At 43.2% G+C, this 25,514-nt stretch overlaps 1 protein-coding gene across 2 annotated transcripts in view; it reads left to right on the forward strand.

Moving 5' to 3' along the window:
* LOC137273066 (medium-chain acyl-CoA ligase ACSF2, mitochondrial-like) overlaps window positions 1–25,514 on the forward strand; it is a 57,262-nt gene that overhangs the window by 1,629 nt on the left and 30,119 nt on the right. The window contains exons 1-9 of one of the 2 annotated variants that reach the window (XM_067805515.1): window positions 353–398; window positions 8,039–8,222; window positions 8,426–8,554; window positions 9,961–10,014; window positions 16,751–16,869; window positions 17,794–17,841; window positions 20,137–20,254; window positions 20,547–20,642; window positions 24,588–24,736. In XM_067805515.1, the coding sequence (XP_067661616.1) occupies window positions 8,103–8,222; window positions 8,426–8,554; window positions 9,961–10,014; window positions 16,751–16,869; window positions 17,794–17,841; window positions 20,137–20,254; window positions 20,547–20,642; window positions 24,588–24,736 (833 nt within the window). In that variant the 5' untranslated portion in view covers window positions 353–398; window positions 8,039–8,102. Of the gene's footprint in view, window positions 1–352; window positions 399–8,038; window positions 8,223–8,425; window positions 8,555–9,960; window positions 10,015–16,750; window positions 16,870–17,793; window positions 17,842–20,136; window positions 20,255–20,546; window positions 20,643–24,587; window positions 24,737–25,514 lie in introns of those variants that run through there. The other variant, XM_067805514.1, reaches the window with a different exon arrangement.

The raw sequence follows: 25,514 nt of genomic DNA on the forward strand, positions 1-25,514 counted from the left end.
ACATAATGGATAATATGGTGGTGACAAAGCCAAGTTAATGATAGTGTACTTTCTGTAAGCTAAATGATATTGTTGATGAATTTCATTACCATTCTAATCAGAATTAGAAAGAGAAAATATATTCAGAACTAGTGTTATATTAGACCAAATATACACGTAAAATGAATATCCTGTTTAGCTAGGAACTTTAAGAAACTTTATTTTTCTGTAAAATAATTATCGCTTTGTTTAAGGAATAACTACAATAACTTTGATGTCTAACTTGCTCAATGTACAATGCACCTATTATACTGTTTGTATATGTTTTTTATGTAGTATGAATGTAAATATTATTTATATACCTCTTCTGCTACAGTTGGCAGCCTGAGTGAATGAAGTTCAGTTCAGTTGCAATCTGGGTAGGTTAAGGACTAATGTCGTCTTTTTTTTATCTGGACACATACCATTATTATTAAGGATATATGTTAATTCAGCCTTATACAACCAACCATTAACAGTGTTGTTTTAAGCAGTATGTCTTGTGGGAGGTCTGTCTTAAGGGAAGATACCAAGAAGGGTTATCTGAAGTTTTTTATGTACTCAAACAGCTTGAACATGTGTTCGCATTGTGTAGATATTGTTCATGTAAGGAACAAGTGATATCCATAGTAGGATTATCCATTTCTAGATGGTGTAGACAAAACTATGAATGATTACACAATCCCATGTAGAAAGTGGTCAAAGAAACATGCGTTATGTTTGGAATTACACTATCTTCATTCTGGTACTTGGAAGTCATGGTGGCTGAGTGGGTTAAGTGGCTGACTTTAAGTGCTGGCGATTAAGTTCCTGACTCTGAGGGTGTGAGTTCGAAATCTGGATAGGACTCAAACAACAAAAGTACCATAATCTGTACGTTACGAAGAAAGTGTAGTCCCAAATATAGCAAGTGTGTAAAACTTTGCATTTACGACCAGTAAGGCCAGACCTATTTAATTTCTTGTTTTACAGACCTGCCAGTGCTATTTTTTCAAGAATAAGAGTGAAAAATAAAAATAAATTTTCTAAAATTCTAAAGCTAACATATATGGAGAGGCAAGACTTTGACTATGCGAGGCAGTTTGTTGGGCACTAAAACACCATGTGTGTTCTCAGAGACTTTAAAATGAATAACTTAACAATATCTGCTTCAAACACCTCAGGTGTTAACTTGAAAAGCTATGCCTTTGAAAAACTCATGTAGGTTTTTGCCTTGATTGTTGATTTAGTCGACACCTCGCCTGTCCGTCCATCCCCCGTCTGTCCATCTGACCATAATCATTTTGTTTCCGTAGCATAACTCAGAAACCGTTCACTATATTTAGACCAAACTTGATAGGTATAGTAATCTCAGCCTGTGGTTGTGCCTTTTGCTATTTACAGATTTTTGGCATTTATATTTTTTTTCGTTTTTCCATGGAACATTTTGGTGTTAGTCTTATGGTGGGGTGGGCTTTGTTTCCAGAGCAGAACTCTAAAACTGTTCAATCTTTTTCTGCAAAACTTGGTAGATATATCAGTCAGAACCTAAAGTGGTGCCTTTTGCTACTTACAGGTTTTTGTGATTTGTTATTTTATCGGTTTCCATGGAAACGTTTCAGACTTACTCTCAAAAGTGAGAGGTGTGTTTCGTTTCCGGAGCAGAACTCAAAAACTTCTTAATAGTAGTATCTGTCAGTGTTACTTGGTAGATATATGTGACAGACTCCAAAGTGGTGCCTTTGGCTATTTACAGGTTTTTATGATGTATTATTTTCTCGGTTCCATGAAAACGTTGCTGACTTTGTTTCTGGAGCACAACTTGAAAACCATTTCATATCTTTCAAAAGATCTTGGCAGATATACGAGACAGATCTTGAAATGGTGATTTGTTCTGGTTACAGATATATGGCATTTACATTTTTCATGAATTCCATGGGAACAATTCTGACTCTTGTTTTCTATTTCTTCTGCCTGCAGGTTTTCTGAGGACAGAAATCCTTAAAACAAAAAATAAAATTGGTCTTGCCTAAACATATTATTCAAACATTTTATTGTATTCTTCTAATTCCTTACAAAAGCATTGATAACATGCAAATAATTGGTATTAAAGTGTTTTGCATACAGAAATTATTTTGCATTACCAGAAATATTATATGAATAATATCAATTTGAAATTGACAAAAGCTATGCATTTATTGCATATGCATAGTCATTTTAAATACATTGGGGCATTTTGACACCACATACTTCAGGAGTTGTCCTGCCAAATGATGCATGGGTCAACTCTTTCACTTGAAGATATGGTTGTTCCTCACAACAAACCCATTACAGTTTGTGAAAATGAGTTGGCTTGGGTTTAGTTCACAATGTCTCATGAGTTGAGCAGCCAGCATGTTGGCCCTGTTATTGAATGGCTTCTTGTTGACAGACTTTTGTATAATCTTGTACAATATTGGTTCACTTTAGTTTTAAATTCTAACAAATGTTCATATTACTCCCTTTTGAAGACACTTTTATGTTGACATATATATACATTCTGATGTTCCTTTACATCTCAAATCTGCACTGTTGAAATCTAGATGTAATTTAACTTTGGCAGTTGAAACCGGAAGATACAATAAGATAATTACACTGAGAGATTATGTTTATTTTGTAAATTGAAAGAGAAAAATGTTGTTGAAGATGAAATTCATGTACTCATTAAGTGTCAATATTTTCTGATTTAAGGTTAGGATATGTTCAGAAATATTTGACAGATTTTGATCCAAATATCAATTTTGTTAACTTTATGAAAACAAATAATGACTGTATCATAAAAGATGTTTATCTGTATTAGATCTGTGCCTCTTGAACAGCGTGTGCACTAAACTATCAATACCATATGTGTAGCGGCCACAAAATTTCCGAGTCCAGTGCTGGGATTTGAACGACGGACCATCTGATCCGAAGTCGAACGCCTTGTCCACATGACCAAAGAGGTCAACCCCGTCAGCATGCTGACAAGGTAAAGATGTCATCTTTGGGATGACTCCACACGCTGCTACATACTCCCCCGGCAACAGAAGGCACGTCCTGGGTCGCATAGTTGGGTACTGAGGCTTATATTGTTCGAATTTGACATGAACATGCTCAGCCCCATGTTGGGCGCCAATGTAGCAGTCACAAAATTTCCGAGTCGCGTGCTGGGATTCAAACGACGGACCTTCTGATCCGAAGTCGGACGCCTTGTCCACATGACCAAAGTGGTTAACCCCATCAGCAAGCTGACAAGGTAAAGATGTCATCTTTGAAATGACTCCACACCCTGCTACATATGCAAATGTCTGCCTGTCTGTTCATCCATCCATCCGTCCATCCATCTGTCTCTCTGAATCTTCTCCATCAAATACGACTTTGTTTCTGCCGGTCACATGGTGTGAGGAAGTCCTGCATCATCTTCTTCAGGCCGCTCATTGCTGGTGTCACGCTACATGGTTCCTGCACATCATGGTAGTGGGTGGTGTCAATCACTGGGACCATCAGCTGATACAGACAGGACTAAAGCTGATGGTCCTCCCAATCAATGAAGGTGTCTCTGTTCATCTCCTGATCATATTCTCCACTTGATTTCTTTGCCTCAGAGACCAACTTCTCAACCATTGATCGATCGTTTGTCCCAGCATCCTGCGTGAAGTACAGTCATTCAGTTGCCCTTTACAAATGGATCTTGTTGGCCGAATTTCATCCAGGTAAAGTGTCTGGAAGCCAAGGTCACAGTACTCTGTCACTGTTCTCCAGTAAGAGGATCTCCTTGACATAGTGCAGTGCTTCTCCCTGAAGACAGCTCTGCCATCTGCTGTGTACTTGAACCCCACCTCATGGATGTCAATGATGAGGGTGGTTCTGGAGACACTGATACTGTCCGTAATTTCCTCTCTAATACTCCTACAGGTGGAATCTTCTCATAGTGTGTAGACTACCTATCTAATCACTCCCTTTGTCAAAGTAACACATACCAACACCTCTCCAAGCTCTGTAATTAACGTTTTCTGAATCAGTAAACGATTTACCTCTTCTTCAAGCACAAAAAAGTTATAAATATTTACAACAATCTACTACAAGTCACTGGCTATACAGTCTTGTCCCACAGAGGTTACTTGTCATATCTTCCTGTGAGTGAGTGATATATATATATTGATTTCATGTCATATCCTTTTGTAAGGAAGTGCAATGTATGTCTTGTGTAAGTGTGATTAATGCATGGAAAGAAATAATGAATTGGATCTTTATAACAATAGCCACAAGAAGATATGAATCGCCAGAGGTGTGAATGGATAATGTGACAGAATGTTGATCCAGAGTGTACATGTAAAAAACTGTTCCCTTGAGAAGTCCCTTATCCTGTTCCATCATTGTGTATACTACTTACTAAGGTGGATGCAAATTTGGAGTGAATTCGTTAGAATAGTTTTCAGTGGACTTCGAAGCGAGCATGGGGTCGGTTGGGGAAAAGGCTCGGATCACAGACAGACATAATATTTGTTGTGCACTGAACTGGTCTGTAGGTGATAGCTCATTACACTATCAGCTACAGTTAGTTGTTGTGGACAAGATTGTACTGAATGTTTTTTTAGGTGACCTCAAGTCTCAACATTGTCGAAATTTTCTAGGTTACCACCACCACTGCAGACCTCCGCTCATCCCTAAGTATTTTTTCTGAATTCTAACCCATACACCATGCCTTCGATTCCGGGTTTGTCGAATCGGTGCATGTTCCTGAGGTCATGTTCCATGGTCGTTCTGAGACCTTGAGCATCGGTCATTGTTGTTTTACGTGCAGTGTGATGCTCAGGTATCCTCCATTTAAGGGAATGTGTTTAGTATCTAAAATGGAAACATACAATTCCATGATGGTGAGTCATATTATTTTCTTGTACTGCAGTGATGAAAATGATTCGGTGTGACCGTTGTTGAATTTTTTCCATTTTCACCAGCAAGACTCTCGGCAGGGTGAAAGGTTGTTTGCCTTGCACATTATCCTTGCTCAGCTGATTGATATGAATGCACACCTTGCGGTAAGGACTGAGGCTCTGCAAATTCGATTCCTTGATGGTTTCGTGCGACTTTGTTCTTACTAAAAGGGAGCATTTTCATGGAGGCTCTGCCTAATTTGATGGGTCTCTCTCCATTCATCAATTTGAGTGTGCCATCTGACTCATTAAGTTTGAGACTGGCTCTGAAGGATTTGAAGATTTCATTTTTCAGCGCACACACGTTGAAATAACCATCGATCAACATGTGGCCGACATTATCAATGAACAGCTTGTCGTTTCTCTGTAAGCTGATTTTCGACTATCATGGGTAGTAGGTGATGTCGCAGAGTGCGACTTAAAGTTGACCAGAAACGTTTAGCAGCAGTGGCACAGGTTTGCCTGTCAGAATTCCCAGGAGCATGACATACATGTTACATATATGTAAGACACTATCGTATACATTCAATATCCACTGGGAGTGTTTGACTCTAAAATCAACATCAATCTCACGCAGATGAACATCGTGGTGGATGCTGAGGACGGTTTCCACTTTCGAGCATGATTTATCAATGTCTTTCAAAAGTAAAGGCTTCTGGTCACGAACTTCAAAACGGTACACGCTAGGTTCAACAACCTGATGCAATTCTAGCAGAATTTTGTAGTGTGGTGCGTGACAAGCTGTTGTAGCATGATGTTGAATGACATACGTCACGATGAACTGTGTTGGTCTGTGTCTTATTACCACACGTACTACCAGATCAGATGCATCCTTAAAGAATTTTAGAGCTGGTCTCTCTTTCACCGTTTTGAAGGTGGAGCAGTCCTGAGACATTGAAGATGATTGGGAAACGTATATGTTGGACATGTCAAATGTGTTCACTCATGCAGGTACCATACAGTTGAATGATTTGATCAGAACTTAAGTGTGGCCACTGCTGGATGCACAGGTGCAAATGCAGTCCAGCAACCTGGGTGAAGGGACGGCCTACGACGCACAGAAACAGTTCATGGCCAGCGTCAAGGATGCCATTGCGGCTCCAGTTGATCTGCTGAGTGCCATCAAACGCTATCAAAACGTGTTGGAAAATGCCTGGTTGAAAGTGAAAAGTGCCTGGTTGAAAGCCAATCAAAATTTAGGCATCAACCCCGATATCATTATTAACATCCCGAATGTGGTGGTGGTGGCACACCGGGGAACGAGGATTGTGGAACCACCGCTGGAAGTATGTTGACAACAGATGCTGCTCCCGCTTCAATATCCTCCACAACTGCAGCAATCAGTCAGTGGCACATCAATTGCAAAATGGTGCTGGCGATCAGGGGGATCACAATGATTAATAATTTGGTTAAAAAATCTTTAGCGGCGACATGCAACAGTCCTGCCACGGCAATGCAGAGCAGCCACAAGATTATGCTGCCCAGGATTGCTTTGCTGGCAAGTTTGGTCAAGGCTTGGTTGAATGACTTCAGATGTTTTCTTATCCAGTCTTCGAGGTCGCCATCTCCTTATGGTGGCAACCTTGGCAGCGTCACTGTCATTCCTCCTCCCAACAGAGAGATGACCAAGGTCAATACGATGAAGCCCACACACAGTTTGCTCGTAAGGGGTTTTGTCCATCATGGACAGTATGTCGTTGAGTCATCTGATGCTTCTTGAACATGTTGCGACACGTCTAGCAAATCATCTTGATCCAAAGCGGCGTTCAGTACACATGGTTTGCAAGGTGTCGTTGGTCTTCTCAGAACGACCTCATTTGTCGTAATCTAGGAGTAGTCGCGATACGTGGGTTTAGATGTAATTTTTATCTTGTTACAATGCATCGTAATAATCATTCACGTTCATCTTCAGGAGTTTGGAACTTATGACATCGCTGATGTTCCCTTGTCCAGCAGAAGCTGCATGTCAAAATCATCCATGGGAATGTCGTCCCATTTTAATTTTCATGTTAAACAAGTATGTTCGATATGTAACACAACATTTAATGATGTAAGGACAAAAGCTTGACCTTTTCTAAAAACTAGAGAATCTCTTGGCGTCTAATCAGTTGGTAACCAATGTTGCATGTTCGTTTTCCAAACTGGAACAATGTCGTCGTCCCTGGCACGGTTCGACAAGCATTCACCATTGGTATGACTTCCAACAACGACAAGCACGAAGTTGTGCAGAACCTTTGTCGCATCAGTGTCAAGAAATCCACCATCAAAATCAATGGAAACAAGGTGCTAAGCATCAATGACAGTAATATCTTTTACTGCCAGGTGGATCTCTGGAGAGGAAAAAGAATGCACCAACAATGCGTATCAAGGCATCTGTATACGCACCTATAAAGTGACTCAGTTATGAGTGGGGTACAGTTTTGCACCAGATCACCTGGCCAAGATTATGTGGGGCAAAAGAGCCATGGGGATACACTGTGCGTGCCACTTGACTTCGTGCTGTTTGAGGGACATATGCCGTTTTACCATGCTTCGGTGGGTGACAAGGAGGAATACAAACTTGTGTTCAATGACTGCATCAATATCATGCACACCCTGAACAGCAATGCTGGCAGCTATGCTGTCTGGAGTATCTCACTGGAATTAGACATGGTCATGAGCTCCGAGCTGGCCCGGCACATTCGCCACCAGTACTCGGGAAAGCTGTCCGTCCTGTATGACTCAGTCCTGGGTGCACCGAATGATCGTCAAGGACGAGAGTGACACGCTTTGGAACATCAACCTGAATGTGCCTGCATGATCAGTATGTTGTATTCCCTTGTTGTATTACCCACATGCGAGAACCTCACTCCTTGGTGTCTCCACTGCTGGTATATGGCAGACCCATACTCGCTCGCTCCCTCCATCCATCCATCCATCCCTTCATCCCTCCCTCACACACTCACTCACTCACTCAGTCGGAGTGTCTCCAACATAATTTACCCACAGTGTGGCTGTTGTAGGTGTAGTTGTTGAGTATGGGTTTTTTATGTATGTGTAGTCACTGTGGTTGCTGTTGTATATGAAGTCAAATTGTGTTGTTGTTGTAGATATGGTCACACAGCAGTGGAAAAGCTGACATTGAGTTACACCCATGGAGCCAGTTCCACGCCAATGTTTGGCATGACTATCGGCCAGAGGCTGCAGCAGCAGGCGGAGATCAACCCAGACAAAGAAGCTGTTGTGTTCATTCGTGAAAATATCAGGAAGACAATATCACAGCTGCTTGACGAGGTACTATTAAGGATTCTTGAAGACTGACAATAGGTCCTGTGTACCTAGATAACATGTATGTTTTGGAACATTGTCAGGAGAGAAACATTGTGGAAGAAGGGAAGATTTGTTTTTTTTGTGTTTTTTTGTTTTGTTGTTTAACATCTCATGCAGCAAGTGTGTGAAAGTGGCAATGTAAACTGATGCTCAAGTGTTTGTTTCAGGCAGATCAGCTTGCGGCGGGGCTTCTGCAGCTTGGGGTGAGACGAGGAGAGAGGGTGGGGATCTGGGGACCCAATTCTTTGGAGTGGGTTCTCACCCAGTATGCCACGGCTAGAGCAGGGATCATAATGGTATGTCCGACATGATGTGTGCTAACCTAGTCATTGAGCCACCTGTCCGTCCTGTCCCTGCTACCATAGGTCACCAGCAATATTTACCAGACCTGATCATGTTACTGGAATTTCTAAGATGCTCTGCAAAGATGAAGGGCACCAACAGAGCTTTATCATGTGATAAAGCACTCTGTAGCACCGGTTGATAAAATGCACTTTTTGCATGACATTTCACTGTACTGACATCACTATGCCATTCTCATCTGCCCCTTCATCAAACATACACTTGGTAACTGATGTCACGCAGAGATGTCTACCACTGTGATTTTGGTGGAGTTACATTGAATTTTCCAAGGAAAATACCTTCTCAGATTTGATGTCAAATCTTCAATAAATTATGAAAGATGTTGTAAAAATAATCCTAACATTTAATTTATTGATTATTTTGTTTTCATTGATATTTTATGCACATCCACACAAATTCATTCTGATAATCTGGTTGAAATTAGAACTCAACACTCAGTAGTAGGACTCTCAGGCTTTCTCAATTGTCTATATGCAAATGCTCTCTCTGCCCTCCCAGCGAAACGCTTCAAGTCAGTTGCCATCTTCTAGTACAGTCTCCATCAGTAAGCTAATGCAGAGATCCCTGTCTCTTGGTTGGCAGTTGCTTCACTCAGCTAACATCACCAGTGGAAACTTGTGTGTTTTACTTTTTGTACTCACTATATACCAACCCTGATGATATTAATCATATCGTGTCAAGGGAAATACAGGGTTTTATCAGTCCTGAGTAAGGTTGTATCTCGTAAGGTTGTATCTCGTAAGGTTGTATTACAACCTTACTCGGGACTGATAAAACCCCGTATTTCCCTCGACACGATATGATATGAAGAGGGCCAACAAATATTGAAATAACATCATCAGGGTTGGTATATATTATTGTATATATATTCGGGACCTGTAAGCAGTCAAGTAATATCATCAGGGTTGGTATGTATCGTAGTATATATCCTCAACACCTGTACATAGTCTCTTACGAGGGACTGATAAAACCCTGTATTTCCCTCGACACGATGTGATAACGCATTTATCTAGCTGAATGTTTTCACTAAATCAAAACGAAACAACACGCATCGAATCGACTTGCTGCCATTTTGACACCAGCTGATCGTTTGACCTCAATGCACCGCACGTCACTAAAGGCTTGTCGATGCACGCTTTTCTCACTTCTTGCGTCGTCACCAAGGCGTAGTGGGATGATATGACTTTCGCAGCGGGAGTGTGAAAGTCGTATACTCCCGCTGGCAGATCGTGATGGATGTACATGGTATTTTATCAGGGTCACATGGACCAATAAAAAAACTCAACATTCTTACATGAGGCTAGATAATTTGTCATGTCACTCAGTAACCATGTTTCAGGTGAACATCAACCCTCAGTACAGGGAGGAGGAGTTGGAGTATGCACTGAAAAAGGTGAGAGGTTATCTGTTATTTCCTGAAACTGTTGGACTGATGGGCTTGTACCAGTCACATCTTCTCAGGTGCCACAATCTGTTGGACTGATGGACTTTTACCAGTCAAGACATCTCAAGCTGAAATGGGAAGATCAGTTACAGAAAGAATATGCTGATTTAGAGTGGAAGAATATGGCAAAACGATGTGCACATTCATAATATCCTGAGTACCAATAAGTTGTATTTTTAACTTACCTTACCATAGGTCTTATGCATATTACCTCAAGCTTCGCTAGTAGAGATCAGACAGACATTGATTCGCCATTCCCTGAATGGCTACCTCGTGTAACTACGGATGTAGTCACAGAAGTGACGTGATCTCCCTACTCACGGGAACGCGAGCCATCCAAAATTCACTTTTACTTCTAGCGTTCGTCTGTTCAGACGTGTTTGTTTCGCTCGGAGTTTTTCCTATCTGTGTTGAATAAAGTTGTCTCTCTACAGGTAGGTGTGTGTTGTTTCCCTAGGTGTGTGGTTAGTTAAATTGGATTTAACTTCACTTAGCTTGCTACCTCGTGTTGTAAATGTTTTTCCTCTCACTTCAGTGTGGGTTTTCCTGCGTCGTTTGTGAAGGTGTCATGGTGGGCTTGGAGGTTTTTATTCCGTTGGGGATGATTTCATCCATCTGTTCTGCCATTTCATATGGTAATTTCTTCTCATTTTTCTTTCTATTCATGTGTTTTTTGTTCCATGTGGCATGTTTCGCAGGTAGCCATGTTGGTTGCTGGCCGTCGCTGTCGCGAGCTTACGGGCGTTCCTACTTCTTGTTGGGGGTGCGCTCTTGCTGCATTTTTTGTGTAGGGGTGTTTTTCTGTTCTCCCCTCTAGCTTTGATTTTTTGTTTCACGCTTCGGTTTATGTTTATCTGTTGCAGTTAACTGTGTATGACTCGGCAGTTTTGTACTATCTGCAAGGGGCAGAAGTCAGCTAAGGATCCCCACCCCTGGTGCCCAGATTGTGCATCACAGGCCTGTTCCCTTGACAGCCGCTGTCAGCATTGTGCAAGCCTTTAGGTGGCGGATTTCAAGACTTTTCTATCCGTTTGTAAGAAAAGGTTTACTCAGCGGAAGAGGAGAATGTCTTCCCCAGCTTTGTCCCTAGGTTCCTTACAGGACGACCCGGAGCTATCTACCTTTAGAGCGCCAACGCCGACGCCAGGTCTGGATCGCTCGTCAGTTACGTCTGTTCGCTCATCTCCGGAGCCTCCTCGCTCAGACGCCTTCGTCGACTTATCCTGTCCGGATGCCTTGGCTCACCCAGACGTTCAGAGACTTTTGCGGTCTCTCCTGACGCCCAGCACTTCAGTAAGAGAACAAGCGCCTACCACATCTGCAGCGCCAGCGCCGTTGCCGATGTCAGCGCCTACCTTGATGCCTGAACTTGCTCCAACTTCAACGCCTATGCCTGTGCCAGCGCCGATGCCTACGCCAGCGCCTATGCCCATGTCAGCGTCCACCCTAGCTTCGATGGGGACACCCTCACTGGTTCCAGTACCAGCGCCTATACCTACACCAGCACTTGTTCAGACGCCGGCTCCTGTGCCGTCGACGACGCCTTATCGGATCCCCAGGATCTCTCACACACTGTCCAGGGAAGAGGTGTTACAACGACAGCTGGATGAGGAGCGTGCTTGGCGCTTGGAAGCGGAGCGCTCATGACGCAGATCGTGGTCCAGGTCTCCGAGAGGTCGGCGTTCCCGGTCCCCACACCGTAGCCGGCGCCGGCACTCGCGCTCTCCTAGACGCTCCGTGGAGGATTCTCGTTCCAATAGGAGTAGACAGCGTTTCCGATCACGATCTAGATCTCCTCGGCGCTCTTCCAGAAACCGGCGTTCACGTTCACTGGAGGCTACTCGAGTTTCTCTGAAAGATTCTTCTATTCGGATTCCATCTACTTCTTCCACCCAGCGGCGTGAATCGACTTCGGTCTCCTTGGAGGATTTGGAGGAGCAACACTTCTGCCCTGATTATGAGGAAGAGGCAGGTGTAGGCGATGATGATGGCACTTATCTACCACTATCGGCAGTGTTTGAATGGATCGCTGACAGACTACCTGACTGTCCTTCTCTGTCAGTGGACTCCAGTAACCCATCGTCCATCCATTTGTCTCCGGAACTACTCATTCCACCTCATCCTATGGTGGCGGATGCAGTGTCTCTCCTGGACGAGGATTTTGCCAAGCTTTCTCTGAATCCTACCATCAAGGCGTCCAAGTCAAGGAAGTCGGAATATAAGATCCACAGCCTAGACTTCACGGATAATGGTGATGCTCAGGACGATTCTCTCAAGCGCCTGTCAAGTTCTACTCTCGGCCTATAAAGTGCAGGACTGTAAGTTGGCAGCCATTGACACATGCTCAAACGCATGCTCAAGCCTATTTCTGCGTTAGCCTCGGCTACCTCAACGGCTACAGTAGATTTATCAGAAGACAACGCCTCCAGGGTGGACCACCTCACGACGACTTTCCAGTGGCAAGGCAAGGTTCCCCATGACCTTCTTGGTCATTTAAATGCAGCTTTAGCCATGACTACATCTGTTCGCCGCTCCGGCTTCTTGGATGCGTGCAATTGGCAAGAGGAGTTTAAACGCCAATTGCTTCGAGCGTCCTTCACCTCCAAGTTTCTCTTCGCCGATAAGATCCCAGATGTTTACAAGTCGCACGCAGAGTTAACTAACACCGAAGTTGCGTTGTGTCCCTTTGAGGCGCTGGGTTCTGCCTTTTGTGGCAGAGCCAGAGGAAACGGCAAGAAACGCTAAATTCCCAGGAGGGAATCCATCCGTTCCTCCTTTGGGAGGGGGCGTGGCCACGCCAAGGACAATGACATTCAGCGGAAGCCCCAGGAGCACAGCCGGGACACCCCTTCAACACCAGGGTGAGGCAGAGGCAAGCGCCCCTACTCTGGTCGCTGAAGACTTAGATGTCTACGCCTGGGACCTCCCACCCATAGTCGTACCTATCCATCCGACTCCAGTAGGTGGGAGACTAGGGATCTTCTGGCCCAACTGGTCATTCCTAGAGGACCCATTTGTAAGCAAGATCTTGAAGTCCGGCTACAAGATGCCATTGGTCGAGACTCCACCTCTGACATCTACTCCCCAGTCGCGGATATATCCTCAACACCAATTAGCTCTCCTAGCGTCCAATATCAACATCCTATTGTCCAAGAGAGCCATAGAGACAGTGCTGGAACCCCACCGCTCCCCGGGGTTCTACTCACCCATCTTCCTGGTGCCGAAGAAAGATTCCGACAAGATGCGCATGATTCACAATATGGCGGCCTTCAACAGACAGTATCTGGCCGACCCTCCACATTTCCGGATGACGTCACTAGAGCAGGCCCCGTGGCTTTTCACACGGATCACGCTGCCGGTTACCAGGTTTCTACATCTCAGATGAGTGGACTTCGATCCGTTCATAGACGACTGTCTTCTCAACCGCTGCAGTCCTCAACTGCTATGCAAACAGTTGGACTTCTCCACCCGCCTGTTACATCAACTGGGTTGGATTGTCAACACCGACAAGTCACATCTGGAGCCAATGCAGGAGCTGACCTTCATCGGGGGTTTGTTTCTAACGAAGGACAATCTTGTCAGGGTCCCTCCAGATCGGTGGCGGAAGATACTGGTGTTTGCGGATCAAGGTCTCTCTCAACCCATGACCCTCAGAGAGTGGCAGTCTCTGTTGGCTCTTTTGACGTCGGCCCAAGATCTTACTCTGAGGGGGCGCCTTATGCTGCGGCCGTTACAGAGGTTTCTGTTACCATTCATCCAGTTGAACGATCTCAAGTCACAGTTCCTCCTACCTCCACATCTACATCAGTATCTTCGGTGGTGGATGGTAGAATCGAATGTCTGCTGCGCCGGCGTCTGTTTGAAAGACTTCAGTCACGACCACGAGTTGTCAGGGCTGTGGTCAGACGCCGAAAAGTTGTGGCACATCAACAACTTGCTCCAATACCAAGCTCCTGGTGGCGTCGGACAATTCCACAGTCGTTTGGGTTATCCGGAACCAGGGCACGACCAGGTCCAAGCAACTCCTAGACCAGATGTTTTTGCTAGCAGACCTTCTAGACAGCAACAGGATCACAGTCGCGGTACGGCACATACCCGGCTACAAGAATATACTGGCAGACGCGTTGTTGGATCCAGGCAGACCTTCTCCGACAGAATGGATGCTTCATCCAGACACGATTTGCCAGATTTGCTTTCTCCACGGGAGACCCCTGGTGGACCTCTTCGCAACCAGCTTCAACCACCAGTTGCCAACTTACGTGTCTCCCGTACCAGATCCGCAGGCTTGGGCAGTCGACGCACTGTCCCTGTCGTGGGAAGGTCTAGACGCGTACGCTTTTCCACCACCTGTTCTTCTCCCGTAAGTGATCGGCAAAATCAAGCAGACACAGAACCTGAGACGGCTTTTGGTCGCGCCTTGGTGGCCAGCCAGACCGTGGTTCCCCAATCTGAGGCGCCTCATCAGCAGAGATCCGTTTCAGCTCCCAGATTGGCCACACCTTCTGCGTCATCCTCACAGTCAACAACTCCATCCAGATCCGCTGAGGTTCCATCTGCACGGCTGGACCATTTACAGAGGCATTAAGGGCGAAAGGCTATTCCTCGCATGTGGCGAATGCCATAGGTATCCACCAGATCCCTATATGACGACAAGTGGTGCTCATTTGCAAACTTTTGTGCTCAGAGATCACAGGATCCCATGACAGCCTCCCTACAGTTTGTGGCGAAATTTTTTGATGTTCCTACGCAATTCCAAGCATCTGAAAGGGAGTACGTTGGGTACCTGTTTGTCAGCGCTGAAGTCTTGGCGGTCAAAACGGATCTTCAGATTTCTAAAGTACCAGAGTTGGTTGCCCTGCTTAAGGCGTTCAAATTGGAGGACCAAAAGATGAAGTTCCGCCCTCCAGCTTGGGATCTAAATGTCGTGTTACAACACTTGAGAGGACCCCCATATGAGCCCTTAGAGGATGCCTCTTTCGAATTGTTGTCTAGGAAGACGGTGTTCTTACTAGCCCTAGCTACGGCAGCTAGAGTTAGTGAGATTCATGCCCTGGATGTCACACAAGTGTGTTTTGAACAAGCGAGGCATGGTCGAGTCCACTTGGGTTTACTGTGGGACTTCATTGCCAAGAATCAGCTTTCCGGTCAGCCGGACAGACGATTTTCCATCCCACCTTTATCGACCATTCTGGGACGACATGATACTGAGGAAGAGTTCCTGTGCCCAGTCAGGGCCCTTAGGTGTTATATCCAGATTTCTGCCTCGAAGAGACGTTCCCGGAAAAGACTGTTTATCCCCTTTTCTTCATCTAGCAAGGGGGAAGTAAACAGAAACACGATTGCCTTATGGTTTCGTTCGACTATCCTGGCGGCGTATGAAGCCAAGGAACTTCCCCATCCGACGGTGAACAACCCCCATGAAATTAGACGGTTGAGGACATGGAGGGGCTTCAGTCTTTTGGCCCATTGGTGGTTGCACAGCAACTCACCCGGCCTTCCGCCCATTAGGTAATTATGTTGTTTTTACCATTGGTCTTAAGATTAACCTCACCCTCTGGGTGCGTCGGTTTCTCTTTGGAGTTCCCTTAGGTTATCCTTTGTCTGGTTTCCAGGTTTGCCCTGTGACGTTTGGCATTGGTCTCCCGGGTCTCCTGTGCATGTGCTTTGTCTGATGAAGAGTTGAAGGTCCTCCTTAGTCCACACCACCGTTCTCTGTCGAAGCCATATGCATAAGACCTATGGTAAGGTAAGTTAAAAATTTATTAAAATCTAAATATTTTAGATATTTAAATACTTACTTTACCATAGGGCGGTGACTCCCTCCCAACGCTGGATGCTCCTCCCCACTTTGGACTCTTCGGACCTTTTTTCCTGCTGCCAGTAAAAGTGAATTTTGGATGACTCGCGTTGCCGCGAGTAGGGAGATCAGGTCACTTCCGTGACTACATCCGTAGAATCAACGTCTGTCGGATCTCTACTAGCGAAGCTTGAGGTAATATGCATAAGACCTATGGTAAGGTAAGTATTTAAATATCTAAAATATTTAGATTTTATTAATATTTAAGATGGGATTCGTTGAATCCCCAGCATGTTCTTTATGTAATGACTCACTTGAAACCTCTGTACATAATATTCCACTGGAATGCAATTATTCTTATAACAAAAACTATCCTTTACAGATGTACAATGTAACCGAAAAGTGGAAATTAAAAAAAAAAAAGAAAAAGACATCTCAAGTGAGCCAATTTGCTGTACGGAGTTGTGTCCCTTAGTCATGCCAGGAACCAATCATTATGGATTCGGAATACAAGGTTATCAATGATCTTGTTTCATGGTTGTCAGCTGCATATTCTGATCAGACTTCAATCACACATTTTGCTGACAATCTTTTATTTGTCTGCCATATTGGTTGGTGTAAAAGCACAAATTACTCAGTCACAGCTTTGTCTGAGATTGTAACAATGCTCTGTTTGTTAGATATGATGTATCAATAACAGCTCATATACTACAGAAGGGTTTCAACAGACACAAAGCATACAAAGCATACTATAGAGAACCTGTCAGACTGTTCTAAAGTACTATATATTCTAAGGTGGGTATCAGAGACAGTGTAAGTCTAGTAAGGCCTGCTAGGTAAAGTGTTTCTTGGTGTTGTTCTCAATGGCTGTTTTGGCTGCCCCACCAGGTCGGCTGCAAGGCTGTCATTGCCGCCCCAGGATACAGGGATTTGGACTACTATAAGGTGTTGTACAGCATCATTCCTGAGTTGGCCACAGCCTACCCTGGAGATATCCACAGTCACATGTAAGTACAGGACAATCTGGAGATATAGACAGTCACATGTAAGTACAACCCACCCTGGAGGTATAGATAGTCACATGTAAGTGCAGCCCACCCTGGAGATATCCACAGTTACTTGTAAGTACAGCCCACCCTGGAGATATCCACCGTCACACATAAGTACAGCCCACCCTGGAGATATCCACCCTCACATGTAAGTACAACCCACCCTGGAGATATCCACCGTCACATGTAAGTACAGCCCACCCTGGACATATCCACTGTCACATGTAAGTACAACCCATCCTGGAGATATCCACCGTCACATGTAAGTACAGTCCACCCTGGAGATATCCACCGTCACATGTAAGTACAACCCACCCTGGAGATATCCACCGTCACATGTAAGTACAGCCCACCCTGGAGATATCCACAGTCACATATAACTACAGCCCACCCTGGAGATATCCACCATCACATGTAAGTACAGCCCACCCTAGAGGTATAGATAGTCATATGTAAGTACAACCCACCCTGGAGATATCCACTGTCACATGTAAGTACAGCCCACCCTGGAGATATCCACAGTCACATTAAGTGCAGACCATCCTGAAGGTATCAGGCATGATTCTATTCCCAGCCCTGCTTTTAACGCCTAAACCTCACTGCTGGTACTGTATGTATCTTCATTGCCTTGATGCACACATAATCTTGCATTTACAACATATGACTGTTAAAGATAAAAAAGTGACTTAAAATGTGTGCTTGTTGTGCAAGATGGTTGTCGCCAGGAGGGTCTTTCCTGGGTAGTGGAAGTTTCATGCTTCAGTCACTGCATTGCCAGACTCATCATCAGTGACCTGCCAAACAGCCACTTCCACTGATCTACTGTCTCCCTATTATGTGGATCAGTGTTATGTGTTAAATAATTCCAATTTCTCTTTTCAGCCTTCCACAGTTGAAACTACTCATCATGATGGGAGACGACCAATACAGGTAAAATGTCAGTGCTGAAGGTCTCATGTACCTGTACAGGTAGAATGTCAGTGTGGAAGGTCTCATGTACCTGTACAGGTAGAATGTCAGTGTGGAAGGTCTCATGTACCTGTACAGGTAGAATGTCAGTGTTGAAGGTCTCATGTACCTGTACAGGTAGAATGTCAGTGTGGAAGGTCTCATGTACCTGTACAGGTAGAATGTCAGTGTTGAAGGTCTCATGTACCTGTACAGGTAGAATGTCAGTGTTGAAGGTCTCATGTACCTGTACAGGTAAAATGTCAGTGTTGAAGGTCTCATGTACCTGTACAGGTAGAATGTCAGTGTTGAAGGTCTCATGTACCTGTACAGGTAGAATGTCAGTGTTGAAAGTCTCATGTATCTGTATTGGTATAAAGCCAGTGTTGAAGGTCTCATGTACCTTTACAGGTAGAATGTCAGTGTTGAAAGTCTCATGTATCTGTATTGCTATAAAGCCAGTGTTGAAGGTCTCATGTACCTTTACAGGTAGACAGTGTTGAAGGTCTCATGTACCTGCACAGGTAAAATGTCAGTGTTGAAAGTCTCATGTATCTGTATTGGTATAAAGCCAGTGTTAAAGGTCTCATGTACCTGTACAGGTAGACAGTGTTGAAGGTCTCATGTATCTGTATTGGTATAAAGCCAGTGTTAAAGGTCTCATGTACCTGTACAGGTAAAATGTCAGTGTTGAAAGTCTCATGTATCTGTATTGGTATAAAGCCAGTGTTGAAGGTCTCATGTACCTGTACAGGTAAAATGTCAGTGTTGAAAGTCTCATGTATCTGTATTGGTATAAAGCCAGTGTTGAAGGTCTCATGTACCTGTACAGGTAAAATGTCAGTGTTGAAAGTCTCATGTATCTGTATTGGTATAAAGCCAGTGTTAAAGGTCTCATGTACCTGTACAGGTAAAATGTCAGTGTTGAAAGTCTCATGTATCTGTATTGGTATAAAGCCAGTGTTGAAGGTCTCATGTACCTGTACAGGTAAAATGTCAGTGTTGAAAGTCTCATGTATCTGTATTGGTATAAAGCCAGTGTTGAAGGTCTCATGTACCTGTACAGGTAAAATGTCAGTGTTGAAAGTCTCATGTATCTGTATTGGTATAAAGCCAGTGTTGAAGGTCTCATGTACCTGTACAGGTAAAATGTCAGTGTTGAAAGTCTCATGTATCTGTATTGGTATAAAGCCAGTGTTGAAGGTCTCATGTACCTGTACAGGTAAAATGTCAGTGTTGAAAGTCTCATGTATCTGTATTGGTATAAAGCCAGTGTTGAAGGTCTCATGTACCTGTACAGGTAGAATGTCAGTGTTGAAAGTCTCATGTATCTGTATTGGTATAAAGCCAGTGTTAAAGGTCTCATGTACCTGTACAGGTAGACAGTGTTGAAGGTCTCATGTACCTGTACAGGTAAAATGTCAGTGTTGAAGGTCTCATGTACCTTTACAGGTAGAATGTCAGTGTGGAACGTCTCATGTACCTGTACAGGTAGAATGTCAGTGTTGAAGGTCTCATGTACCTGTACAGGTAGATAGTGTTGAAGGTCTCATGTACCTGTACAGGTAGACAGTGTTGAAGGTCTCATGTACCTGTACAGGTAAAATGTCAGTGTTGAAGTCTCATGTACCAGTACAAGTAGAACGTCAGAGTTGAAAGTCCCATGGGAAGCTCAAGGCTGTCTCCCTCTTACCCTCTCTGATCTGACCATTTACTCTCTCCCTCACCCTCCCAGCCATGTGTTTTAGAGCGGCTCTGACTTGTGTTTCTTTTAGAGGAGAACTCATTTGTCTGTGTATTGGAGGGCCAGTCACTTGTCTGTGTTTTAGAATGGCTATAACTTATCTGTGTTTTAGAGGGGCTATCACTTGTCTGTGTTTTAGAGAGGAAGTCATTTGTGTATGTTTTAGAGTGGAACTCATTCGTGTGTGTTTTAGAGGGTCACTCACTCATCTGTGTTTTAGAGGGACAGTCACTCATCTGTGTTTTGGAGGGATGCTCACTCATCTTTATTTTAGAGGGACACTCACTCATTGGTGTTCTAGAGGGACACTCACTTGTCTTTGTTTCATAGTGGAATATACTTGTCTGTGTTTCACAGTGGAATTCTAGAGGGACTCTCTCTTGTCTGTGTTTTAGAGGGTCACTCACTCGTCTGTGTTTTAGAGGGGCAGTCACTCATCTATGTTTTAGTTTTAGAGTTGAACTCACTCTGTGTTTTAGAGGGGCATTCACTTGTATTTATTTTAGAGTGGCACTCACTTGTCTTTGTTTTAGAGGAGCACTCAAATTCTCCCAAGTGATGGAAGCAGGAACTAACAAGGACAGAGCAGCCATCTTGGATTTACAAAATCGTCTGCAGTTTGATGATCCTGTCAATGTTCAGTTTACGTCAGTGAGTATATGACTGGGTTCTTTGCTTGGGAAGTAGAATTTCACAGTCATGTGTACTCTGGTGTATGGATACAGACGTCTGTCAGTATTAAGAAGGTTAATCATTTAAATTCATTTCTAAGTGAACAGTTCATAAATGATGACCAGGATTGTTTGTGTCACTATAACATGTTGATCAGTAAGTAGGTCATGGGTCATGTGATGTAACATGACAAGGAAGTGGCAAATCCAAGTGTCCCCAGTGTTGGCTGGGTTTATCACCATTTCTCACCATGTGTTGTATTTGGCTCCAGGGAACAACTGGCTTCCCGAAGGGTGCCACTCTGTCCCACCATAACATCCTGAACAACAGCTACTTCACCGGACAGAGACTAGACTACCACCGCAGAGTGAGTACCACTTTATTCTACTGTTCACAAGAATGACACTGCTCTTGTAATGCTAGTCTCCTTGCAGCCTGCTTCCTGGTGTCTGCTGCATCAGCACTGACCTTGGCAATCACTACCAAATGTCACGGGTGTTCCTGGTGTCACTACCAAATGTCACTGGTGTTCCTGGTGTCTGCTGCATCAGCACTGACCTTGGCAATCACTACCAAATGTCACGGGTGTTCCTGGTGTCTGCTGCATCAGCACTGACCAAATGTCACTGGTGTTCCTGGTGTCTGCTGCATCAGCACTGACCAAATGTCACTGGTGTTCCTGGTGTCTGCCGCATCAGCACTTACCTTGGCAATCACAACCAAACGTCACTGCTGGGGGCATGCTGTGTATATACTGCAGAAACATCTGATGTTTTTTCATAGCATTTCTATTGATACTATGGCAAAGTATCCATCACCTGACCTCCTAGTGTGTGAGAACATTATTGAAGCAGTTTCAAGACATGACAATTATCATTATGTAGGCATAATTTAAACACTGAGACACATACCCCACTTTCAACATGTACATTGATTGCTATTGTCATGCACATAGAACATAGATCGGAATGACCACATTGATTGCTATTGTCATGCACGTAGAACATAGATCAGAATGACCACATTGATTGCTATTGTCATGCACGTAGAACATAGATCGGAATGACCACATTGATTGCTATTGTCATGCACATAGAACATAGATCTGAATGACCACATTGACTGCTATTGTCATGCACATAGAACATAGATCGGAATGACCACATTGATTGCTATTGTCATGCACGTAGAACATAGATCGGAATGACCACATTGATTGCTATTGTCATGCACATAGAACATAGATCGGAATGACCACATTGATTGCTGTTGTCATGCACGTAGAACATAGATCGGAATGACCACATTGATTGCTATTGTCATGCACATAGAACATAGATTGGAATGACCACATTGATTGCTATTGTCATGCACATAGAACATAGATCGGAATGACCACATTGATTGCTGTTGTCATGCACGTAGAACATAGATCTGAATGACCACATTGATTGCTATTGTCATGCACATAGAACATAGATCTGAATGACCACATTGATTGCTGTTGTCATGCACATAGAACATAGATCGGAATGACCACATTGATTGCTGTTGTCATGCACATAGAACATAGATCTGAATGACCACATTGATTGCTATTGTCATGCACATAGAACATAGATCGGAATGACCACATTGATTGCTGTTGTCATGCACATAGAACATAGATCTGAATGACCACATTGATTGCTATTGTCATGCACATAGAACATAGATCTGAATGACCACATTGATTGCTGTTGTCATGCACGTAGAACATAGATCGGAATGACCACATTGATTGAATCTGGTTAGTATCCATATTTCAGCATTTGATGACATTTTCTCCTGCTGTTGGCAGGAAATAAACTCAACACACAGTAATAGTAACTAGAAAATGGTTGTTACCACAAAATATAATCATGAATGTGAAACACATAACACATAAAGATGAATATCTTTATTAATTTTATTCATTTGCATATATCATTTCAATATGACATGCGTATCTGTTCTTCCATGTTGCCATGGGTTGATCATGGTGGAGCAATAGGCACTGATCGTGGTGAAGCAATAGGCACTGATCGTGGTGAAGCAATAGGCACTGATCGTGGTGAAGCAATAGGCACTGATCGTGGTGAAGCAATAGGCATTGATCGTGGTGAAGCAATAGGCACTGATCGTGGTGAAGCAATAGGCACTGATCATGGTGAAGCAATAGGCACTGATCATGGTGAAGCAATAGGCACTGATCATGGTGAAGCAATAGGCATTGATCATGGTGAAGCAATAGGCACTGATCATGGTGAAGCAATAGGCATTGATCATGGTGAAGCAATAGGCATTGATCATAAAAACAATAACCATAGTCATGGTATAGCAATATCTGCGTGATCCTGCCGAGAAGCTCATTAAACATTTGACCATTCTATAGCTATTGGATATAGAAAACTATGACAATGATACATGTAAAACTGAATATACCGTCATTCCCCACCCCTCTCTTAGTAACTATGTGTGTGTTTCAACATGTTCTGAAAGGTGTATATCTATTTGTGAGAGCTCCCAATTGTGAGACTCCCAGTTCTGAGACAGTGTAGTGGGTAATTAACAAAGAAATACACCATACCCCCTATGTGATAGAACCCTAGCTAATTTGGGATTAGTTATATAACTGAATCTTGTGACAGAACGGGACAGACATCTTATTCCAAAAAGTCCCATATAGTGACACAGAGAACATACAACATATTGATACATATAAGAAATTAACTAAGTCCAGTTTTGGTAAATTTGAGAGTTAAGTGGTGAATAATCACAAATCATTAGATAAAGATTTTTTTTTTAAATATAAGCATGTTTGTAGACATATTAGGGGAGAAATTCATGCTTAAAGGCATTTCATAAAATGTTCATCACAGACAGATGATGTATAAAAGTAGCAGATTCGATTATATCTTTCAGTGCCATACATGAGCAACCTGTGGTTTCAAGTTCTAAGTTTAGTTATAAAGTGTCTATAGTAATAATGTTATTGTAACCAAATGCCTCTGAAATTAGTGAATGCTTATACAATATAAAGTAATAACCTTTTGATGAATCAACAGCTGAGCACCACCATAACCATACCTTTAAGCCAGACAATGCTTGGTGCTAGGTAGAGGCCGGGGGAGCCAAATAAATGCATAATACAATCCAGTATCCTGTAAGACACGCGTGAGAGAAGGAGAAATTAATTTACATGCTTAGATTTATGTGTTTAAAAGGTCACAATAACTGTTTTGACTATTATTAATATAAATGTATTATATGACAGCTATTTGACTGATCTTTTCGATTACCATTATATGACAGGGCTTCAGCAAGCACCTATGTCAACCTGGCTGTTCCAGAAGTAATTCTCCCATTAAGTCAGTTTCATTCCGTGTGTGAATAATACTGAGAAATACAAATAGATTTAACTGTTTTATTGTTTGGGATTAAAATTATTTTCCATCCTGACCCCACATTTTCTTGTTGTATATATTGTACACACGTTATTAAATAAATCATGCATACTATACGTGCGCAGACATTTGTCGGGATACACCATGCGGACTTCGGAGCACATACACCATGCGGACTTCGGAGCACATGCTTTAACTGAGTTAGTTGCTTGTTTGGCATTTAGAAGCTGGTGGGTGACATCTCTACCTGAGTTCATCATCACTTTATGAGAAAGGTTCCAGTCAGGCTTGGTGATCTTGACTGTAACATTTTTTTCTTGTCAGCCAGATATATCTAGAACTGTTTGTTGGAATTTTTTTCAACACCAAGCAGCATTTTGGGAAGACGCAGTTCCTGATTCATTTTGGTGAGCTTCACATTTTCAAGGTCACAGCATGATACAATTTTCAGCATTATCTCACAAAAATTGTTCCCTTTTTTCTCTTCATAGACTTTCAAGACTGTTCTTGAATGTTTTTTTCATATGCAATTTCTTTTTTGCATATTTCATTTACCATGACATTCACGTCAAGGTCAAAGTGAGTCTTCTATAGTACATACATGTCATGTTGCTCAGCAGTGATGTTTGTCATTTGATTGTGTTGGCTGAGGTCAGTTTCAAGGCATTAGAAAAGCAGACCCAGGGTACCCAAGTCTCCCTGTAAAGATTCCAGGACAGAATATCTCCCCAGTACCTCATCCTTGTCTCCCTGTAAAGATTCCAGGACAGAATATCTCCCCAATACCTCATCCATGTCCCCCTGTAAAGAGGAGACACAGCACCTCATGCTTGTCTGTTATACTTAGTTGAAATCAGTATTAGATTCCAGTTTGGGTTTGACTCCAGGAGACCCGTGTGTGCGTGCCGGTGCCGCTGTACCACTGTTTTGGGATGGTGTTGGGTTGCCTGCAGATCCCCTCCCATGGTGCATGCTGTGTGTTCCCCTCTCCCAGCTTTGATGCCGAGGCCACACTGCAGGCTGTGCAGCAGGAGAGGTGGGGACTACACAACAGGATAGGAATGGTGACATTTACAGTTTAGGAATATAGATAATGACAGGATAGGAATGGTGACATTTACAGTTTAGGAATATAGATAATGACAGGATAGGAATAGTGACATTTACAGTTTAGGAATATAGATAATGACAGGATAGGAATGGTGACATTTACAGTTTAGGAATGTTGATAATGACAGGATAGGAATGGTGACATTTACAGTTTCGGAATATAGATAATGACAGGATAGGAATGGTGACATTTACAGTTTAGGAATATAGATAATGACAGGATAGGAATGGTGACATTTACAGTTTCGGAATATAGATAATGACAGGATAGGAATGGTGACATTTACAGTTTAGGAATATAGATAATGACAGGATAGGAATGGTGACATTTACAGTTTAGGAATGTTGATAATGACAGGATAGGAATGGTGACATTTACAGTTTCGGAATATAGGTAATGACAGGATAGGAATGGTGACATTTACAGTTTCGCAATGTTGATAATGACAAGATAGGAATGGTGACATTAGTAGTATAGGGAATGGGGAGAAAAACCGGTAGCGGGTACACCTTTGCTCAGAAGCTTCGGAGTATAGCTAATTCTGCTACCAGCATATATATTCAAACAAGACCCTTCGATAAGACCACTTTTCGGCTGCTTCCAATTACTCCCAATTATAGTGTATTCCCAATTAGAGCTATGCGGGTACATAGACATAGAAATATGCCAGGAACCAAGCTCTCGCGAGAAGCATATACCGAGA

The sequence above is a fragment of the Haliotis asinina genome, chromosome 2 (genome assembly GCF_037392515.1).
Source record: "Haliotis asinina isolate JCU_RB_2024 chromosome 2, JCU_Hal_asi_v2, whole genome shotgun sequence".
Lineage (NCBI taxonomy): Eukaryota > Metazoa > Mollusca > Gastropoda > Lepetellida > Haliotidae > Haliotis > Haliotis asinina.